This window comes from Varroa jacobsoni, unplaced genomic scaffold (genome assembly GCF_002532875.2).
Source record: "Varroa jacobsoni isolate VJ856 unplaced genomic scaffold, vjacob_1.0 scaffold_986, whole genome shotgun sequence".
Lineage (NCBI taxonomy): Eukaryota > Metazoa > Arthropoda > Arachnida > Mesostigmata > Varroidae > Varroa > Varroa jacobsoni.
In genome coordinates, this window is record NW_019213888.1 from 244,972 (window position 1) to 265,266 (window position 20,295).

General features: G+C 38.5%; 3 protein-coding genes across 4 annotated transcripts in view; all 3 read left to right on the forward strand.

Moving 5' to 3' along the window:
* Positions 1 to 4,440, forward strand: part of Swt1 (Swt1 RNA endoribonuclease) — an 11,456-nt gene extending 7,016 nt beyond the window's left edge. For both annotated transcript variants that reach the window (XM_022842350.2, XM_022842351.2), the window contains exons 4-6: positions 79 to 230; positions 1,532 to 1,832; positions 2,222 to 4,440. In XM_022842350.2, coding sequence (XP_022698085.1) covers positions 79 to 230; positions 1,532 to 1,832; positions 2,222 to 2,384 — 616 coding nt within the window. In that variant the 3' untranslated portion in view covers positions 2,385 to 4,440. The remainder of the gene's footprint in view (positions 1 to 78; positions 231 to 1,531; positions 1,833 to 2,221) is intronic.
* Positions 4,441 to 6,915: 2,475 nt separating this feature from the next.
* Positions 6,916 to 20,295, forward strand: part of Pym (partner of Y14 and mago) — a 16,121-nt gene continuing 2,741 nt past the window's right edge. The window contains exons 1-3 of the mRNA XM_022842357.2: positions 6,916 to 7,090; positions 13,911 to 14,004; positions 15,493 to 15,823. Of these exons, the coding sequence (XP_022698092.1) occupies positions 7,036 to 7,090; positions 13,911 to 14,004; positions 15,493 to 15,823 (480 nt within the window). The 5' untranslated portion in view covers positions 6,916 to 7,035. The remainder of the gene's footprint in view (positions 7,091 to 13,910; positions 14,005 to 15,492; positions 15,824 to 20,295) is intronic.
* Pbgs (Porphobilinogen synthase) overlaps positions 7,741 to 20,295 on the forward strand; it is a 52,554-nt gene continuing 39,999 nt past the window's right edge. Inside the window, exon 1 of the mRNA XM_086970541.1 lies at positions 7,741 to 7,826. The gene's annotated coding sequence lies outside the window, so the exon portion shown is untranslated. The remainder of the gene's footprint in view (positions 7,827 to 20,295) is intronic.

Here is a 20,295-nt window from a genome sequence, read left to right on the forward strand (position 1 = left end):
CTGTAAATTTTTACGGATTCTATTCATTGGCTTAAGTACCTAGTCGGAGTTATTAATTTACTGTGTGTTTATTGACAGGCATGAAGATTCCAGCAGGATGGACACGGAAGAAAGCGTTGCAGTTAAACGTCAGCGTCAAATAGAAAGCAGGAGTTCGACTATTATTTCGGATAAAGAGCCCGTTTATGAAATGCTCAATTCCGCTTGGCAACATCTCAATAATATAACAGGTACACAAACTTGACCTCTATCAGTTTTCTAGACGCATCGAACCTGTACGAAATAAATAGTCCGCAAATAAACCAGTGGACCCCGCGCGCCAGGAATGCAACACTTTTAGTACAGTAAATCTCGAACCTTTGAGTGTAGTGGTGCCAAAGTCAATTAGGGGGCTTTTAAGGTATTCCGATCCTTTAAAAGCAAAGCAAGGCAGACGCGGACATTTTAAAGGCTTATTTTTAGTTGAACTTTTCAAACAACTTTCTGTAACATAGTTATGTTCCGAAGTATTTTTTTATGCATTGCTTAACGTACTTTCAAAGCCAGGTTTATTTATTTAGAAAAACATCGATAAACAAAAGACTATGTAACCTTTGGATCCCGGATTAGTGTTAAAATATTCGCCACTGATTTTGCAACCTTTCTTAAAACGAACTTATTTTCCTTGACAATCTCTAAAAACATTTCTATGGAACATAGTATCTCTATGATGCATCGCAAAAGCTCTCCTCTACTTCGAAGGACACCAAGGTAAATCATGTTAAAAAGTAAGACTACACATGAGCTGCAATCTTTGTCGTAGATTTTCACATTAGCGTATTCAACACCTCGAAATATATTTGACTAATAATAATATTAAATAAATATAATGACTGAAGTTTGGTGTCGTTAAAAGTGCAGATAAGGTATAGAGGTGAAGCTTATCGATTGCCTGAAAATTCCCTTTGACAAATTTTCCTACGCAAAAAGTGGATTCAGCAGTTTAAAAAGTGACGCTGACAAGGGGACTTCCAACGATGAAAGCTTGCATGTGGCTGTTTCTTCAAAATTAAGGTCTCGTAACTGTTGAGGATAAAGGAAACAGTGACTGTCGAAACTGGTTTTGATAAGTTTGTCGAAAGGCTACAATCAATTGGAGCACGCTGAAAAGGTGCAGTTTTTATTCTCTCTGCCCATGGCAATTCTTGGCATTTTCTTAATATAAACTGAACTTAACAACATAAGAAAGTTTGGCTAGGCATGCACACTGGTGCCAACTTACTTCACAAATCTTTAAAATCATTCGTTCTTACCGATACAGTGCAGTATGGATGATATTTAATAAATCGTTATTTAAATTGAAGTATGTACCATTTCAAAAAAACAGGTCGATTAGGAAAGAAGACGAAAAATTCCTATGAGAAGATTTACGGCTTCAGAGTGAACGCCGTTATACTTGGCTTGCAAAATAAATTGTTGAATAATGAAAGGATTTATTATCAAAGCCACCTTTTAAGACCGTATAATGTTATTTCGAAATGACTGATTTCAGGAAGCTGGGCCTCATATTGTAAAATTGAGTACCCCTTTGCGCACGAACAGAAATCGCCTGATCCTACTTACGATCATCCTCACCTCAATCGCTGGTCACAGGTGGTTGCGCAAGTAAGTGATTTTTACGAGCGTCTCCTAAAAATAAACTGCACAGTCTCGAAAAGTATCCAAATGGAAGTTGCAGGAAGATTCAAGGAAAACATTAGCAAAATTTGGGGACCGCTTGAACATCTGCCGTGCTCCGTGAGAATTTCCAGCCCAGCTGAAATACTCAGCTTTTTTGAGGATGATCATAACAGGTACATTGGACATGCCGTGGAGATCTGGTTTACACTTTGAACAAACATAGATCCCATATTTTTTTTTTAATTTTTAAAAAGTTCAGTTAAACCTAGTGAGCGTCTTGTATTGTTAGGCCCTGCAGTCATTTAGTTTACATTTTTGTTTTTCGTGTAAGCACTTCGGTTGTTCATACGTTTTTCAACAACGTATTTCGAGCCTTTAAGGTGAGATCTTCCAATTAAACTCGAATGCAAACCATTGAAAGCCGTAATTAAAAAGTAAACTGGGCTACTTTAAACGACATCGACCTAACCACGCACAAGAACGTAATTCATTCTATTAGACTGTAAAGCTAAGATCCGTATAGTTATTTATGTAGGAATAACTAATAAACGGGAATTTTCAGGGAATTAATGAGTAATGGCTTGGAGCAACTGAAAACTTTCCGCAGGATCATTCAACAGTGTGACAAGAAATTGGTAAATGAATTGTTTCAGAGAACGAAAAAACGGGTATGCAGATCAAGCGCTAAGGTTACGGCAAAGTCTTCAAAATCGACTGATAAATAATATTATATTAGTATGTTTTTGAAATTCGAGCAATAGTTTGAATGAGAGAGAGAGAGAGAGAGAGAGAGAGAGCTGTGAAGTCAAACGACATCGCTTTCAAGCTATGATAGTGCCGCAAAGACACGTAATAGATACCATTAACTTGAGAAGCAATATTGTAGCCTGTCTCTCTGTTGAACTATTGAACTGTAAATACTAAGCAATCGGTGCTGTAGCACCAGTCCTTCACTATTTTCCAACGCAAGTACAGGTGACGCTTGATTCGAAACTTGTGATAAGGATCCTTGTATAAAAATGTTTTAATTTAAATGCTGCTTAAAGTAAAACATTCCTATGCAAAGCCATATAAGAAATAATCATTTCTTCATCGTAAAATTCAGGCAACGATCGATTTTTATATTTTAGAGATAATGGTTATATAATGTTATGTGCAATAAAGAATACCAGTCACGCAAATAGCTTCCTATTTATATCCAGTTTTGAATATCTCTAGTTTTTCCATAATATATTATTATCTGTTTTGGACAAGCAGTCAATGCCTGTGAGAAGTGGCTTTAGATTTTCGCCTATTCACGAAAAGTTACCAATTATCTTAGTGGACATAGTCTTGTAATATTACCCATCTAACTGAAACCAATCATAATGAGTAACTGGCTGTCAGTGGCACGAGGCTGCACTCTTCAACGTCATACTTTTGGCGGAGTTTATAATAGTTGAGATAATATTGATGGTAATGCTTGTTTGTTTACGCCAATTGTAATTGGTTTATTGTTTAACTGTAAGGAAATTGTTTGCAGCTGGTTTACAACGTCGAGAGTGTCGACGTCGTCTTCATTTAATTCAATATTCTACGCGGTCGACATGAATATTTCAAACTGTTGTTAGCCTGTTTACGCCGTACGTATATACATAAAACTGAAAGGACCGCTCCAGATAGTAAAATAGGCAACTTTCCGCACGATTTTTTTCATTTGGTGGCGATGTCTGAACAACGGCCGCGTTATCGTCGGACCACCTCGGAGAGCCATTGTAGTAGACAGGATTTTTATACGTCAAGACAATAAATCATTTTCAAACTAAACTAAAACATGTTTTGCGCATTTCTGAGCAGATCGCAAAGGATTTCACAAAAAAGTCTGCCTAAGAGATAAATACATAAACATTTAAGAATATAAAGCTTGAAATTTGTCTGCACGTGCTTTGGAGATCGTCGCTTTCATCGCACTGTGCGTTTACACGAACGATGCAGTTTTTCACGAAAGCGTATAAGATGGCCAGATCTAAATAACAGGATAGAAGCGCCAGCAAACTGCCTTTTCTGCATACAGTATATTACAAAACGTACAAAGCAGGTTCGCTGACATTAGTCCCACATAAGCGTTTAGCAAGCAATTTAGTTGGATGGCCAGATTCACCAAAGGTGGTATACGCTAGACAGCACCTACTGTTTATTATGGGTGGCTAGAAATGTTTCCGGTCACCGAGATTACTTCTGCTAAGACCATTGAAGATCTCGGAAATGATTTACTGCGAGTGCCAATCGCGGTAGAATTGTTTCATATAACTAAACTCAGTTCGTTAATTCTTCGCGTAGACATTTCTTGTTCTATGTCGAGCTAGAATATTATTTGGGCCAAAAAATTGACGCAGGATACTCTTTAGAGTTTTTATGGAAAGGGCTCACGCGAATTAGGCTTGAGCAGGTTACGGCCGTATTCATGAAAACTCTGTACTACGGTCGTTTACTGTTGTAGCTTCGTAGCAGTCATTTTCAATTTTGACCAGAGAAAATCAATAACAAAGGCAATATGTGAAAAATCAACTTGCATCAGCCAGAACACAATCAACTCAATAGTACGAGGACCTCAGTAAAGCTACCCCTTCGTGTATGGAATTGAAACACTAAAGGCAAACTAGAAGGTTTAAGTGACACCCGCAGAGAAGTTATAAAATTGTCTTAGAGAAGAACATAATAAAACACATTTAATGGAGTATATTAAATGTATCCCTATCATCATAGTTGTTGAAATAAATCACTCATTCATGTGAGACCGAACTCAAATGTGTTTTTAGTGGCAGGTGAGTTGAATAAACCCAATCTCTTTAACAAAAATGTTGGTCTTCGCTAAGACACGGTTGAGAGCACCACAACAAATTAAAACAAGCACTACAAAAGTGACGTCTTTAGTCCTAGAAAGACGTTACTAGGGAAGTTGTAAGGTGGGCAAGCTACGTTTCGCGGCCGCGTAACCTTCACATGCGTGTCCCTGCTGTGTTGGTACTTATTATAAACTTAAACATATTTTTTTTACCATAGTATTATTATTCCACTATGAAGTTGGGCCGAGATTCATCTAGAAGGTTGTACGATTGCTCGTCAGTTAAGAGAAGGACGATATTTGGTTGTCAGCTAGAAACCCATCTTGGTCTTTAGGTGCATTTTTATGCCAATTTGGTCTGTGAACTATCACCTGCGAGCGTATCTTTTAAATTTGTGCCGATAATATGAAGATCTAAGAGGGGGCGGAAGATGATGAAAATGTTTTAAACTTCAAAATGCCTTACATTATTATCGACCAGCCTATTTGACGACTTGATGTGTCTTTTTATACACCATGGCACCTCGTAGTGGCGCGCAGTGTGATTTGAACGAAAAGCACAGATACGTAGCAGATATCCGATCGTCGATGTATAAACGTGTTCTTCCGGGAAAGGCCGCTGCGCCGAAAAAGCTGCAGCGAATTGCACGAGTAACGCAGTGTGTCGTACTTATGCAGCGTCCAGTAATTTCATCGTCCGCTGATGGACTGCTGTCGTAAGAACAGCTCAAACCTGTCAAAAATCGTGTTATGACTACTTAACGTACAGGGGAATCCGGCACCGAATCCAGGAGTATATACAGCACTGCGGCCGCGTGCGAAATATGACGACGAGGGTGAACTGCTATAGAGGCAGGCGAATTCACGGATCCTGCTTCTTGATTATACACAGCAGGAGTTATAGGACAAAAATAATTTTCAAAAAACCCGCTAACAAAGGTTAGCCGCAGATAATCTGAATTGAGTGGGCGGCTACCAGTCACGATTACCAAATTACGATTATTACTTCCGAGACGCAACGCAGCATCACTTCTCAATGTAACAATTGCAGCAATGACCATTGTTGAGACGTAGCTTGAAGTATAATAAGTGTAGCCAAGGTAGAAACATAGCTAATTATTCCAGTATTTGTTCACACACAATGGCTTGACATATGTGAGTAGCCAGTATAGCTCGTAAAATCGAAGCTCTCAAAAGAAAAATACATTTTTCATCATTATGGAAATAGAATTCCTCTCGTCAACAGCCTGTTCTCCTAGGTATTGATGTGTCTTTGGACAAGGACACCGATGTTGTCATCGATGGCAACCTCTGTTCACGTTGAGATCAGGATAGGATTGCCGTCGTCAGGTCGAGCACGTCGATTCTATCGATCATCAGGCGGTATGCAAACCATTGATCTATTTTCAGAACGCAGTCTTCTAAACGTCGATTACTGATGAATCTGTTCTACCCGCCCAAATTGTCTCAGCTTGTAACACGTTGTAGATAAAAACACTTCATTTAATTGAATTTTTATTTTCACAAATAAGGTGAAGACTCCTCCTTCAATTACTTGTGAACAGGAGAATTTAACTCCGAATGATTGTACAAAATAACCTCTATTAGAAACAGTTTGGCTACTCCAAAGATTATTTCTGATAATAAAGATATATATATATATATATATATATATTTTTTTTTTATCTAAAATGTTAGCATCGTACGGCTGCCGCCGCTAGGCCTGTGTTCTTACGAAGTGCTCCATTTTATATTTGACCCTACGAACGTTCTTTTCTTATATCGTAAACCCGACCCCATCTTAACCTATATTCAAATTCTTACACATTTTACACACAATGATAGGATAATGCCACCTATAAAACGTGAGTTTGCGTCACCAGAGCAATCCACCAGAACCAAGTGATCACTGCATGTGGCTACGGTGATCCAATTATTTTTTCATAATTGTTTCGACAGTTTGTTCGTCATGTTACTACTCTTTACTTAATTAACTAATTACTACACTTTTTTGATGGTAACGTCGTTTGACATCGCTAATGTGACCAGTTGTTTATGTTTCGTTTTGATCTAAAATGGGCCTGAGACCCTTTTGCTGACAGCCACATTGCCTCACCTTGCCTGCCATTTACCTTCCATTTAGCTACTTCACTCTATATGCCTTTAAATATTAAGTCAAAAAAGACCAGCTCTACTTTTGCTATTACTATCGCTACTACTGGCGCGCTTCCTAGTAATAACGGTAGGGTCCTTTCTCTTTGTCACCCACCAGTTAGTTTGTATATACCGTCGTATATGTGCAAGTGTGTATTGCCTCTGGGCGCGTGTAGGGATCTCGCAGCTCCCCTCAAAGAGAGCTAAAACCTCGCCGTCTAGTTCCCCTTTCGCTCTCTTTTCTGTTGGGATACATAGGACACATAGACACACGATGCACTCATACACTTCACCCAGGCACACGCTCACGTACACTCTGGAGCGAGGCCGAAGCTGCTATCGCTCTATGCTCCGGGTGGCGGAGCGGTGGTGAGCGGAGCTGCTCTCCGAGAAATGCGATGACGACCGCTAGCCGAATTCTTTGCAGCCAAATCTACGCCACCGACGAAAATGGTAAGTTACACGGTAGTTATACTATCTATAAGTCTTCCATCTACAACTGAGATGGTTCGGCGCCGTTTGATTCAAATCGAACCTGCCCGCGGTCTACAGCGCCGAGCAACGACTAAAACAGGAAAATCCAACAACAGCAGCTGGTGAGAAGCAAGCAAGCAAGCAAGAGTCAACTAACGGCAGCGTACTCATAACAACGATTGATTTCACTAACCGATATAACACTCGGCCAAAAACAGAGGCACCGGAAAGACGCAGTAATAAAACGAGATCAAATGCAGCTAAATAAGATCTACAATATACTCAAGAGTGACAATAGTAGACATGAGCCTTGATGGTGGCTGGCTGATGGGTTACACTGCGGTCGTGAAAGGTGGCAATGTCTTGTACCAGAAATCAGTTACTTGGATTAGAATGAAAAACATTCAGCACACGCACAACCAACAGGATTCACAATAAACGGGAGATCTCAACACCGTTGTTTTGTTGCAAGTGTTATGTGCGTATGTAGTTTGCCGTGCTATGTTAGCGATTATACTTTCAATAGTAATTTCTGCGCTTCCTGTTCGCGTGTGAGTTTTCGTTTGGGTTGTTAGTTGACGTTTGTTGCCGTGGGAATCGCTGTGCGTTGCTTAACGTTAATACAACAGCTGCGACGAAGCTTGTGAATTACGAGTGTGCCGATCGTGAGCGTAAGTAAGCTCCATCAAGCGATACGGTGACATGTCCGATCCTGGTAAGAGTCTCGATTAAAAACGCTATGCTAATGTGTGAAATCGACTGAAGCGGAGACCACTGAAGCAATTATATATCTGTATCGTGCCTTAAGTACAAACACGAGTTTATCTAAATTTAGTTATTTTTATATGTTGAAAATGTGGATGTCTGACATGAGGCACTTTTTTATTAGCCACCTGATTTTGTGCGACACTAGTGAGCAGTTTATCCACAGTTGAGGGTAAATTCTCAAGTGCTACAGTGGTTGCGATTACGTTTTATCACTAGTAACACTTGTAGAATATACTGATGTTTACTCTATTCTACGTAGATTTATCATCATAAGGTACCGTATCAACTACTAACATACGGGAAACAAATTGAGTCTGACTTTGTAAAAACAGTTTGTAACCGTATTAGTTACTGTCTGAGGTATAACTCATCTTCGCTTCACTAGAGAATGATTAATAGTACATGAACCGCTCAATGATACACGCTATGAAGTCTAGTTTAGTGATATGAATATCGGGTGAAACAAGACAGCGCGATAAAATAGTTGTCTCTTGCCTAAAATATTCTTTGTTTTTATTTCGTATCGGAGGTATATAGAGCTATTATTTTTGTGCTAGTAGGTCGAAAATAACCGTGACGTTGACATGTGTAGCAGGGGAAGATGGCAAATAATTGAGCTGAATAATGTAGAGGTGAATAAAAAGCTATTTGTACAAATTAAAGGTCCAAATTTATTAAATACACTTAATTCAGTTTAGTAAGTAGCCATGGACTTCTTTTGTACGCTTCGTCTTTTCTTGAGTAAATTTTAACCAAAAGGATCCGGCACCCCAGAAACCTTCGAAACGTACATTTCATTACATTTCTTTGAACTGGAGCAACTTCTCCTTAGTACACTAAGTTATTATTTTATTTAAGTTCCAAGCAAATCTTAGCGCGCTCAAGATTTTCTCTCTATTGATCACATATTAGGCTTTTACAAATTAATTCGAAATTAAATTATGTTTGAACCACGTGTCGCTAGCAACCGAAATGTGACTTTTAAATACTCCAGTTTTTTAGAAACCGGGTGAAAATTGATCGACTTCATTTCAAAAGAAATGAATTCAGAAACAAAAGCATCTCTTAGTTTTGAGGATGAATCAGTCAGTCAGGTCAAGTTCTTGTACGTTGAAGGCCACGGAATTGCGAGATTCACAGAAAATTAGCAAAAACCTTGGACACGGGAGCTTTAATCGAACGCAGAATACGTGAGTGGCTCACAGGTTTCAAGAACGCCGATTAAGATTTTATTATTAAAGATAAAAATTGAAGGCCAGCGAAGAAGGGGGCAGATCTTAAAATCCGAAAAGCAAAAGTACATTACCTCAGTGGAATAGGCTTTCTAGCTGGGGTAATGCGCTAATTTCTGGGATAGGAGATATAAGGGCTCTGACTGCCAAAATTGACATTTTATGTATAATGTATTACAAAATCATAACCTTAAGGCTACAAGTGCGGGAGCTGAGTAACAATTGACTATAGGCCCATGAATTGACTACACGTCAGTTGGAAGTGCATGTAATGTTCAATTGACGGAATTTTAGTTAACAAGAAACCCACCTAGAGCATACGGTCGTCACTTACGAGGCGCGGTTCAGTCTCCACAGCCAGTGAAAGGGAAACCAGAAAAGAACTTGGCGTTGTCTTAAAGCGAAATTGACTTCAGTGGCAGTGTCGAAAAGGCACGGACATAAAATAGGAATAGTATTTGCAATGGACATCAAGGGTATCTGTTACTATAAGATACGCACTGAAAATGGAACAGTGAATACAGCCCGCCATCTCAAGTTGTTCCAGAGACTCATGGACCCTTAGCACGACAATCGAAAGCACAGAGCCTGGTTACTTGATATCAGTATCAGACCTCATTGTCGTGTTTCAATTATTTCTTGGGTTGAGCGAAGAGGCGTCTAATTTTAGCTTCAATTTACTTATTCTCCCGATATAGACCTGTGTGCCTTCTTTCTTTTCATGTTCTAAAAACGACAAGTAATGGGTAAGCATATCTTACCGTTGATTCGCTTCGAAAAGCAAATGATGAAGAAATTGCACACGGGAACGCGAATAGTACGCATGTGGCCACTCAGAAGCTGCTAAGGTGCTGGGATAAGCGTGTCAAAAAAAAAAAAAGAGAATTTCCAACGCACTGAAAAATCATTATTCAGGATCAACTAGATTGAAAGTTATTCAATTTCAAGTTCTGCCAAATTCGTTATATTGAATATTAATCAAGTACTTATCAACGTATTAAATTCTTCAATTTCGATATCTTCCGTCTTTTATTTACATATATTATGCGCTTGATCTTGATGAGGTTTAGCGTTTCTAGTTCATTTATCGCACATACAAACCCATCTTAAAAATATATAGATAGATAAGAAGACCATATTTGCCTTGTTTTTGATATTATCGCGAATGTAGGCCTTAGTGACATTTAAGCAAACTGATTTATGTAAACTGCATTGTTTCGCCACAAGTTAATCGTGCTTGAAGATCGTACTGAGTCAGTAAGATCGAACCTGTTATTCTGCACCTATTCCCAATCTTAAAGGTGACAGGGAAAGATTGAATCAACGAATTTGGGCTCGATCTTTACGCAGTTGTTTTTCTATAGCTCTTAATCAAGACGAAACATTCTGCGCGCTCTTTCGATCGCGTCTCTGTTTATTTTATATGTAACTCATAATAAATTTCTTTTGGCTTTTCGGAGCCTTCCGTATCTGGACCCCAAAAAGCGTTGGCACACACTGAAATGGTGAGCCTATTGCCTTCTCATCAACCTTACTTCTTACTCTAGCATATATTCTAGAAACTTTTAGCAAAAAATGATTTAAAAAAATGAGACATGCAATGGTTCTAACTTCATTTTGTGGTAATGACGAACCCTAGTTGAATTCTAATGCAGCTCTTAGGATTTCTAAGTTACTCCATTTGGACATATTTTGTTTAAAACCACTTTCATATGAGTAGCTCCTAATGTCCCGAAATATAGGTATCTATTTCTAAACCTGGATCGCTTGGCATTGACGAATCCTAGACGGTAAACTATGCAGTACTGTGGGATTGTATTTCGGTAAGGAAGGGGCGAAAAATGATGCTTTCCTCAAAATTTTAGGACAACAGAACCTTCGACGTACGAATGACCTGTGTCTAAAAAAGGTACTTTTCTGATTGCCCAAGTGAGGTTCAGTGTCAAATGTCAGAAACTCAGCTTTAGTGCCATAGGAAACTAGAATACTTTCTCTCCAATTGCTCCTTATTATGGTTCCACAAGGGGTCACTTTGTTATCCGCATTCGTAATCGGGTTCAATGTTGAAATGATCTTAATGTTAAGTCTGTCCAGCGTAAAGACATTGGATCAAGGTCAAATATCTATGACGACATACTATTTTTCGTCATAACTGTAAGTTTGTGTGCACGCCTTGATCTCCTCGATAATTATCTTAACTCCAAACATAGCACGTATATTAGTGGCACGTGTAGATATAACAATTTATTCCCTCAGGGTGTGCCAAAATAATCTACTGGGTAATAAAATTGCACTGCAAATGTTTGGTACAGGGATTTTCCTCGTGTTTATCGATTTTGAGAAAAAAGCGTGAATCTTCAGTTTTGAGCTTAGTTTATACTTCAGATATTGGGAAGTTGAAATTACTAACAATGATGACGTGTACAGAAGCTAGACATGGGCACGCCAACAGACAGAAAAAGCACAGAAGAACACTGAGTGTGTACACATTCTACACAGAGGGTTTCGAGAGCCGAATTTTATTATCAAAAGAATTTATTTAAATATGTAAGGATCGACTGAGAAAGAGATTAAATGGAATATTTTTCATCCTTGCTGAATTGCAACAAAAAACACTGTGGTAGCATTAGGCCATCGGTTGAAGAGTGGCTTTTTGTCCTGCCCACCAAAGCAGGTTTATATAAGCACTGACTGGTAACAGTATCTCGTCGTTGTCATTTTGAACGCCACAATTCAACCTTGCCATTTAGGCTTCGTCGGCGCTGTTTTGTCAATGGCATCAGTTAGCAGTCAGAGAAGTCGACTCAGTAGTCTTGGATCACTAACATGGAGGAGTTCAGTTGAAGGGGGCAGTGCATCACAAGCCACTTGTTGGTATTTGTCTTCTTCCTTCCCTCCTACAGACTGTGGATTGACACAGACCAGCTTGTAGAACGACGTCCGTTTTATTTCTAATGATTCTGCGCATGTCGATATGGCATTTTCAATTGGCTCGGTAAAGCCCTCTTCCTTTAAAACTACCCAAAATCGAGACGGTTCCTCTTCGGCGTCCGTTTCCATATCGACGACTGCACAGACGGCAAGGCCCTATTTCATTCCCGTGGTAGTATACGCTAAACTTTTGGAAAAGTTATAAGTAATTAGGTCGAGCGCGCTCCCAGTGCTTGCAACCCATTATAGGCTCGCAACAGGATAACAGAAAGCGCCAAAGCAGCAGGGACAGCACTAGAACTGTTGCGTTCATTGGCGAATCAAGTTGGCAAGTTTGCTTAAACGAAGAGAGATCGTAACTGCCGGTAAATGCTACCAAAAACATCTCATGATATGTGAATAAATTCATATATAGATGCTAATAGTATTGCTATGATAATCCTTATTAGCAATGACATGGCGGAAAATATAAACTGGAACTCAATTTTACGTATTTGGGCCATTCTCGTAAGTAATGGTGTATACTATTTGGCCTAAAGACCCAGAAAAGCCACATCGTTGTTCCGACACTGATCTATTATTTACCTACCATAAAGCCCTTATATATTTTCAGCGCTAAGAGTCATGATGATTTAGAGAAAGCGCTCGAACGTATGTGTGTTCAGAGCAAAAAGAAACACCTTATTGATCAGTTGCGTTGTTAACGTAGTGAGGCATGACTCAAACACAGATGACGCTGCGTGACCGAGGCTTGACAGCCAACTCATCCAATTCATCCATAATAACCTTCAGTTACTTTTAATCATTTAGTTGTTCGAAAACACGTGTTAGGTGTTTCTTGTCGTTGTTAATTTATTTCGTGAGCTTGCGGCTACTACTAGCTTGAGTATTTTTCGCGGTGACCATTCAACTGCAAAAAGCGCATTAGGAGTTGGAGGAAATATGTGAAGATGAAACTTCTTGTCATCAGACTGTTAGCGGTCCGATGACAGGTTATGATTAAGGGTCATTTATGAGGTCGACAGTGTAAACATTTAGCGTATTCTCAGTGTTACCCTAGCTATAACTAAGTGGTTCAACTGTAAACTATAAAAAAAACATTTCGACTTCTTACTATTTTGTTGACTAAAAAAATTTTGTTACTATTTTTTAGAACCTTCGTTCATAAAAGAAGATAAATCGTTCATAAAACTTTCAAATAAAAATATTTAACCATTTCTGTTTTGTGACTCTATATAAGCCGAGGATACCAGTTCTAAGAGATGTTAGCCCCGTTAAAACCAAAAAATTAGAAAAGATTTTTGAAGAAGCCAGGAACTCTTAGCATTAACACCTAAAGATAGGTAAAAGCGATTTTATTTGACCCCAATAAGTAACAGGTATATATATATTTTAGATCTTTTTGAGTCATCAACACCACTCATGTAAAAGAACACAGTTTAGCCGTCACAGTTTGAACACTCGAGGCGTATGTCAATGGCAAAATTTTCTGTAACATATTAACGGTACAGAATAAAAAATAACTGCGGAACATATTTTCCTTAAGAAATAAGAAAAAGTAAATTATATGTCACATTATGTCTTCATTATTTGCAATATATTCATTGTTTTCGTATCGGTCAATTAGTCGTATTCGCAAAGCTTCAACTCACATCCCGATATATGGACATAACATTTACTGATAAAAGGGCATTTGGTTCTTTTACAGGTTGTTGTACGAATGGAAGTTGATTGGTGTTGTTCATTGTAATCACTGTGTTTAGTTACACATTTGTATTTAATAAAAGATGTCCAAGATAAGTTACCTCAGAGTAAACTATTGTTCTGATGTGTTCAATATAGTACGATGGTTCGTCGTTTTTGTTTAGGATCATATATTCCTGCCAGCCAAAGGCCAGATGGAACATGGAGAAAAGCTCGCCGAGTCAAAGAAGGCTACATTCCCCAAGATGAGGTGCCTAAGTAAGTAGAAACATACATTTAATAAGTATTAATAGCTCTATATATATATATATATATATATATATATATATATATATACATATATTAGATTCATTAGAGTTTTCTTGGCATGTAGAAAATAGGTGTTGTTTTTTTATACCGTATTAAGTTTGCACAAATGTGTTTTTTGCAATATTTGGACTTCTTATGTTTCTGAAAGACTGAACCCGTGCGTATGAATGAGCTTTGTCCTATTATGTTTTGCACCTATGTGTCGTATATTGTATATTAATTGTGCTCCGGTTTGCGTTTTCGGTGGAGCTTGAGTGCTTTATGGAAAAAGGGTAATAAGATCCAAAACTATTAATTGCAATACCTTATTGATTCCTCGGTGTTTCCGTAATATTATTTACCATAACCATTACTTAAGCATCATATAACTTACACAAGGCATCAGAAAAGCACCGTTGAGTAGTCAAACAATAGTTAACCTAATTGGACATATTAAACTTAAGAAAGCTATTCTGGGATTTGCTGTGACCTAAGGAAGCAGGCAATGGAGTCCACCTAAATAAAAAAACCACATAAAAAAAGTTTAATTAAATGACTTCACAAACAAATATACTTTACCGCTTCACATGCCTCTACCGCACTACTTGAAATCTGGACTGATTGTAAGGAGCTTAGAAAAAGCGTCATTAAGTTCACGGTTGATCTAATCTGTACCTTTTAATTGTGTTCTTACTCAATCACGTCGATTGTAATTTCCGGGCGCGTAATTTTTTTGAGACGTCGTAATCTTGTCGATCAGGTAATTTCGTAGATCGTTTTTGAGAGGTATGCCGTCTAACTTTCTATTATTTCACCGGTTGGTGTGGACAAAAAGCAAAGTTTACAACGGACGGCAGGTCATCATCGTGCGAAGCCCTCAAAGCAAATTCTTCAGAGAACGTGGATAAGCTGAACAGAACTTCCAGGAGCGTCCAGGAAACTGAAAAAGGTGTAATTAGAGGATAAACTATAGGCGACTCCATGAGTCTGTTCGAACACCTAAAACCGCAGGTCGCATGCGTAGAATCTCGCCATGGGAGCACTATGTGGGGTGGTCAAAGAGGAGTTATGTATGAAATAGCGCATCGCGACTTCCATCGGAGTCCATGCGTTCGAAATATCAAGAAACTACAAGATGTTTACCTTCTTAAGTCTTTTACAGGATTGAAAAGACCTGTGAAGGGCTAAATCAGATTTACAAGGGTGATATGTATAACGCTTCATAAGATACATCATGTGTTGTTTGTAATTGTTCAAAAATATTTTATACATTAATCAGCACACTTTCTGAGCCTAAAAAGATCTGGGCTTACTGATATCAGAATAGTGAAAATTTTTCATAGCCTACCAACCGCTCGTATCCGTCAAATTGTTTATAATTAAGTGCTCACTTAGATTCTAATCTTTGGAACCGTATATCCAAGTGAGGTCGTTCATGGGAGCTTTTATTTTTTGTAGGTATGAGTCGAGAGGGCGGCAACTCGCACGAGCTATGAAACCTGAGTTTCCCCCAGGATTGACCCAGGCCGAAATCGAGAAGCAAAAACGGAAGCAATGGGAACTTGCCAATCCGGAATTAGCTAAAGCACAAAATGGTAATAGCAAAAAAAAGAAAAATAAAAAGAAATCAAGTCAGCAAGATAACAACAACAGTTGTTCTAAGGAGAATAATGTTGATGGAGTGCATGAAAGTCGAAGTATCGAGGCGCTAGAGGAAGGAATTCTGACCCTTGGCATACGAGGGGATGAGACTTCAGTTGTGACGCTCGACGACAACGGCACCGAGAAGGTATAGTACCATAAGACGTGATTAAATCAGTGTATTGCTCATTCAAATTGCGTGAGATCGGATTTCCTGAGCGTCAGATGCGACAATTTTGTCTACTCACCTAGCTATTGAGCTAGAGATGAGTTTTGGTGAAAGAAGTCGCTAGCATGTGTCTTGCGCTTCAATATGTGATCAGCGAATAAACGACGCTTGCGGTGGCCCTGGAAATCTAATTATTAAGTCATCTGTATTCTTTATGGGTAAAGATGCAGCCTTAGCTCTTTTTTATTTTATTATTATAAGTATTTGTCGATAGACCAAATTGTTGAGGACGACGTCATGTTGAGGTCGTTGGATCGATATCTGCATTGCTCCCTACCACATTGCTGTAAGTTGTTCTTGCGATTCGTGGCTTCCCTAGCCTTACTTTTTTGGGGCTAGGTCCGTTTTTCCGTATGTTCTGATCAATCGCCTATGTTAAAATTAGTCAACAAAAAAAGTTGTCCGTATTCTATACGATACTAGAGGGCTGTCGCCGCACTCTTATATACTATGTGGATATAAATTTATTCGAAAATTCAACGCAGCCCCAAACCGTGCAGGCTGCCATGTTAGTCGTTCAATATCTGCTAGTCCTTGCTTGTTCACAAACATATGGGAGAGAAAAAAAAACCGTCTGAATACTTTTTACACGGTCTATATACATGAGACCGCTCGGTTTAGCTGACTCAACAACAAGTTACTGTTTCTATACAAAGGCACTGTGTTGATTAGACGTATTAGGTGGCGCAAACTCTTAATAATTAAGTTACAAATAGATCACACATTATTGTCATTGAGGATTATTTATTTTACAAACGGGCAGACTATTGCGCTGAAGCTGACATGTCCACGTATGAGATTAACCGGAAATTGTTTGATTGACAGATTGTGAAAACAAGTCTGAGAGGGTGACTATGGTTGATGGAAATGGTGACAATATAATTGACGCCTGCAGGTAGTATTGTTCGGTAAAGGCATGTGCGAAAAAGCGCACCGTGATCACTACTTCATTGTTGTTACAAACATGGAGGCTTTGTAGTGAAGATCTTGATAGGAACTGGTTTTGCTCATGGAGTATTGTGGGTCCACTGACTATCCATAGGGTCATCAACTTTTAATGAACATGTTTAGTATTAGATTTTTGTCTACATCTCCTAAGATTGTGAATCACCAGTTCATAACAAAGACAGAAATTCGCACAAACTTGTGGTAAGATCCGACTAAAAATAAATTAGGTTGAATATTAAATTGTACATTAACAAAAATTCTGTCTAGGCGTACTACAACATTTACTGATTGAGACACAAGACCAATGCCGTGCAGCTTCGTCAAAAGGGCGCGTGAAACCTAGACCAGACCTTTTAGGATAAACTAGATGAAAAACTAACTAATGTACAGATGCTAACAGGTAAACAATATACTTCTTGTACTGACCCATGAACGGCAGATGTTTTGACCCAAGTATTTTCTTTACAATTAACTAGTAAACAAAGGCGTGGCATATACATATCATTTATGGGCAATACTCGTAAATAATTTCATAAATCGAAGTGCGGAATTCGTTTTAAATGTGTGGTCAGAAAAATACAGTGCTTTCAGGGTAATATAGTTCAGGAGCTGAACAGACGGACAAAAGGTGGTATTCAAAGCACTTTACTATATGAAAGTGGGAAAAAGTTAAAAAAAAAAATAGAGGAATACATTAGAATTTCATGGGTGAATCGTTACAGATCTGCTTCTTTGGCACACAGACAAGATAACACATCGTAGGGAGGAATGTAATCGTAACTGCGAAGGAAATTAAAACCTTTAGAAAGTTAACACAACTGTTTGAAAACAGATCTGTGTTTGAGGGCTTTCGAGGCCAGTAGTACACTGAATCGCCGTATTTCCACAATTCGCTTTACTACTGCCATGATGGACGAGGAAAAAAGGAAGAAACAGCCCAAAAATACGTGCTTAGGCTAGGGGTTAAATCGAGATGTGGAACTACATGAAACCGTGGAAAAGAAAGGAGAAAAAGGTGTTATTGACATTGGTCGAGTCTAAGTGTACTAGCCAGTCAGTTGTGAAAAAGGGGATTTGAGAAGCCCTCAATGTCGTCTGCAAACGAACCTGTACTTGGTCGCCTGAAGTGCGGGGAGCTTTGTAGCAGCCGCTGTTGTTCCAAAAACGAAAGGAATGAAACTCCAAACTAGCACCCGCTGATCTTCTTTTTGTCCAGAACAGCGACTTCAGTAGTTTTTTTTTTTGTTCTCTACATAGACCCAACATTTTGTCCTAGTCAACAAGCAGTGATAGCTAGTTTTACTGAGAATATTTGATACCTGCTTTTAAAATATGGTACTCTATCTTTGCTAACCATTCAGCAATCCCCAATACGCTTACCTGTCAATTTCCAGACCACAAATCCTCTGTTTTACGCTTTGGTGAGATTAGTACTTCTTTACTTATGTGTTCTTCCGCGCACTTCTGTTGAGTCAAAGGGAGGTTTCTAAAATTTCCTAATGGCAGCTTTAACTCGACAGTTTAACAAAAATTATATAGCAAGCATATAAATGTTATTGGAAAAGGAGAAGGCCAAGAGTGCCAACAGGCTTGCATCTAAGACATCGTCGGATTAGAACTTGACGGCCCCGGTATATCTTACAAGAGATATTTGGCGTAATGTACCGTGCTGAAGTGCCGTATTCAAGCGCCGTGTGATCATTGCGGCGACAATATGGTATAGTTGCATTTCTTAGATGGCTGGTAGTGTATGCCGATACGCTGAAAAGGGCTGTCCTTTTGCGGAATGATACCATTTTGTTAATTTCGATGAAGACAGTAACTCCCGCTAGTGAAAAACTCGTTTTATTAGAGGCCTCGCTAATCTCATTGACAAAACAAATAGAGACCGCCGTGAAGGAGAGTACTTTCGAAAGCTGTTATCGTTAGCAATCGCATTGGATATTTAGACATTTATTGATCCTTGACATGACAATATTGTTACTATATTACTTACTCGTAGCATTAAAGCGATGCGTCGCGAGCACTAACGTATATTTTACCCATTTTTTTTTATATTAGATATGTGGCTTCACTGCTATAGGGAACATTTTTGCTAATTATAAGGAAATGAGTAATATGAATATTTTGTAATAATGGATCATACATCTGTATGTCAGCATATGACACAGTATTTTACATGCTTTGAGATGCGTATGGTTCATGTCACAGTATGAGCCTTGCTAACAACTGGACTCTTTATTATCTAATCGTGACAACCCATTTTGTCACGATAATGATTTCCTATGATAATGGGTGTCCCATATTCGATCTGATTCCATGATTCATAGTGAATTAGCATGAATTTTTATAATACATGCTAAAGCATTTAGGGTCTGTGTGTGTGAATATTTAAATACCGTTGCTTGAAAACTTCGTGTGAAGCATAACCGTGCAGAGTGATTTTACTTCGGCTGCAGTTGTAGATCGGCTTTACAGCTTGAGCAATTTAAAATCGTCTACTGCAAACAGTTCGATTCGAATGTTAAGGAAAAATATGGAAACGTACATTATTTTACCTATATACATACTCAAACTTGGATTGAGGATGTAAGATCACATGTGTGTGCTACATGTGCTAATCATAGTTAGGGTAGGCAGTTAAATGAGATCCATCACGCTTTACCTTTAACATAAGGTATCAAAAAAGCTTTCTATTATGAACGGATACCTACTAGCATCTTCGTAAAACCAAGATTTCTTTCAATTTGCATTTACCGGGATGCTAATGGGACTGACGAAATGTTGAAATAAATATTCAGTTTTCTCGATTTAGGTTGCCCTGATTCAGGAATTTGTCATTTTCTAAGGGATGATCTTGAAGCATTTTCTATCTCGATAACAGAAAAAAAACACCCGTGACATTGAAAATCGCAACTTTTGCAGGAAATACAGCCTGTTACTGTATAAGAACAAAGCGAAAATTTATTCTGTCAACGCAAGACTAATTTTCGAACGTTTGATTCCTCGAAGAACACATTCTTACTATTCCATGCCATTAGTTACTACACTGGAAAAGTACCAGCAACGTTCCCCGAACTCGGTGTGTTACAAAACGCTAAGGCTGGTTTCATCCTTTTGCCGACTTCTTCTGGATTTGGGTAGTAACAAGCATCAGATGAAAAATTTAGTTTGACGTAGTTATTTGTAAATCATCTGGCAGATTTATCGTTTCTGTTTTTTTCCGGAAAGCATATTTTTAAAAATCTAGATTTCATAACTTACAGTTTCTGCTAATTTTGAATAAATACTTAAAGTGAGTGAAGGCCAAAGTTTGCTACTACACGTACATGGTCTCACTTTTCTGATAAAACTAACGGCTTCTGCATAACGATTTATTCCTCTAGGTGGTGACTGATATGTCACTTTTACAGTAATTTCGACATTTATCCAAAATCATATAT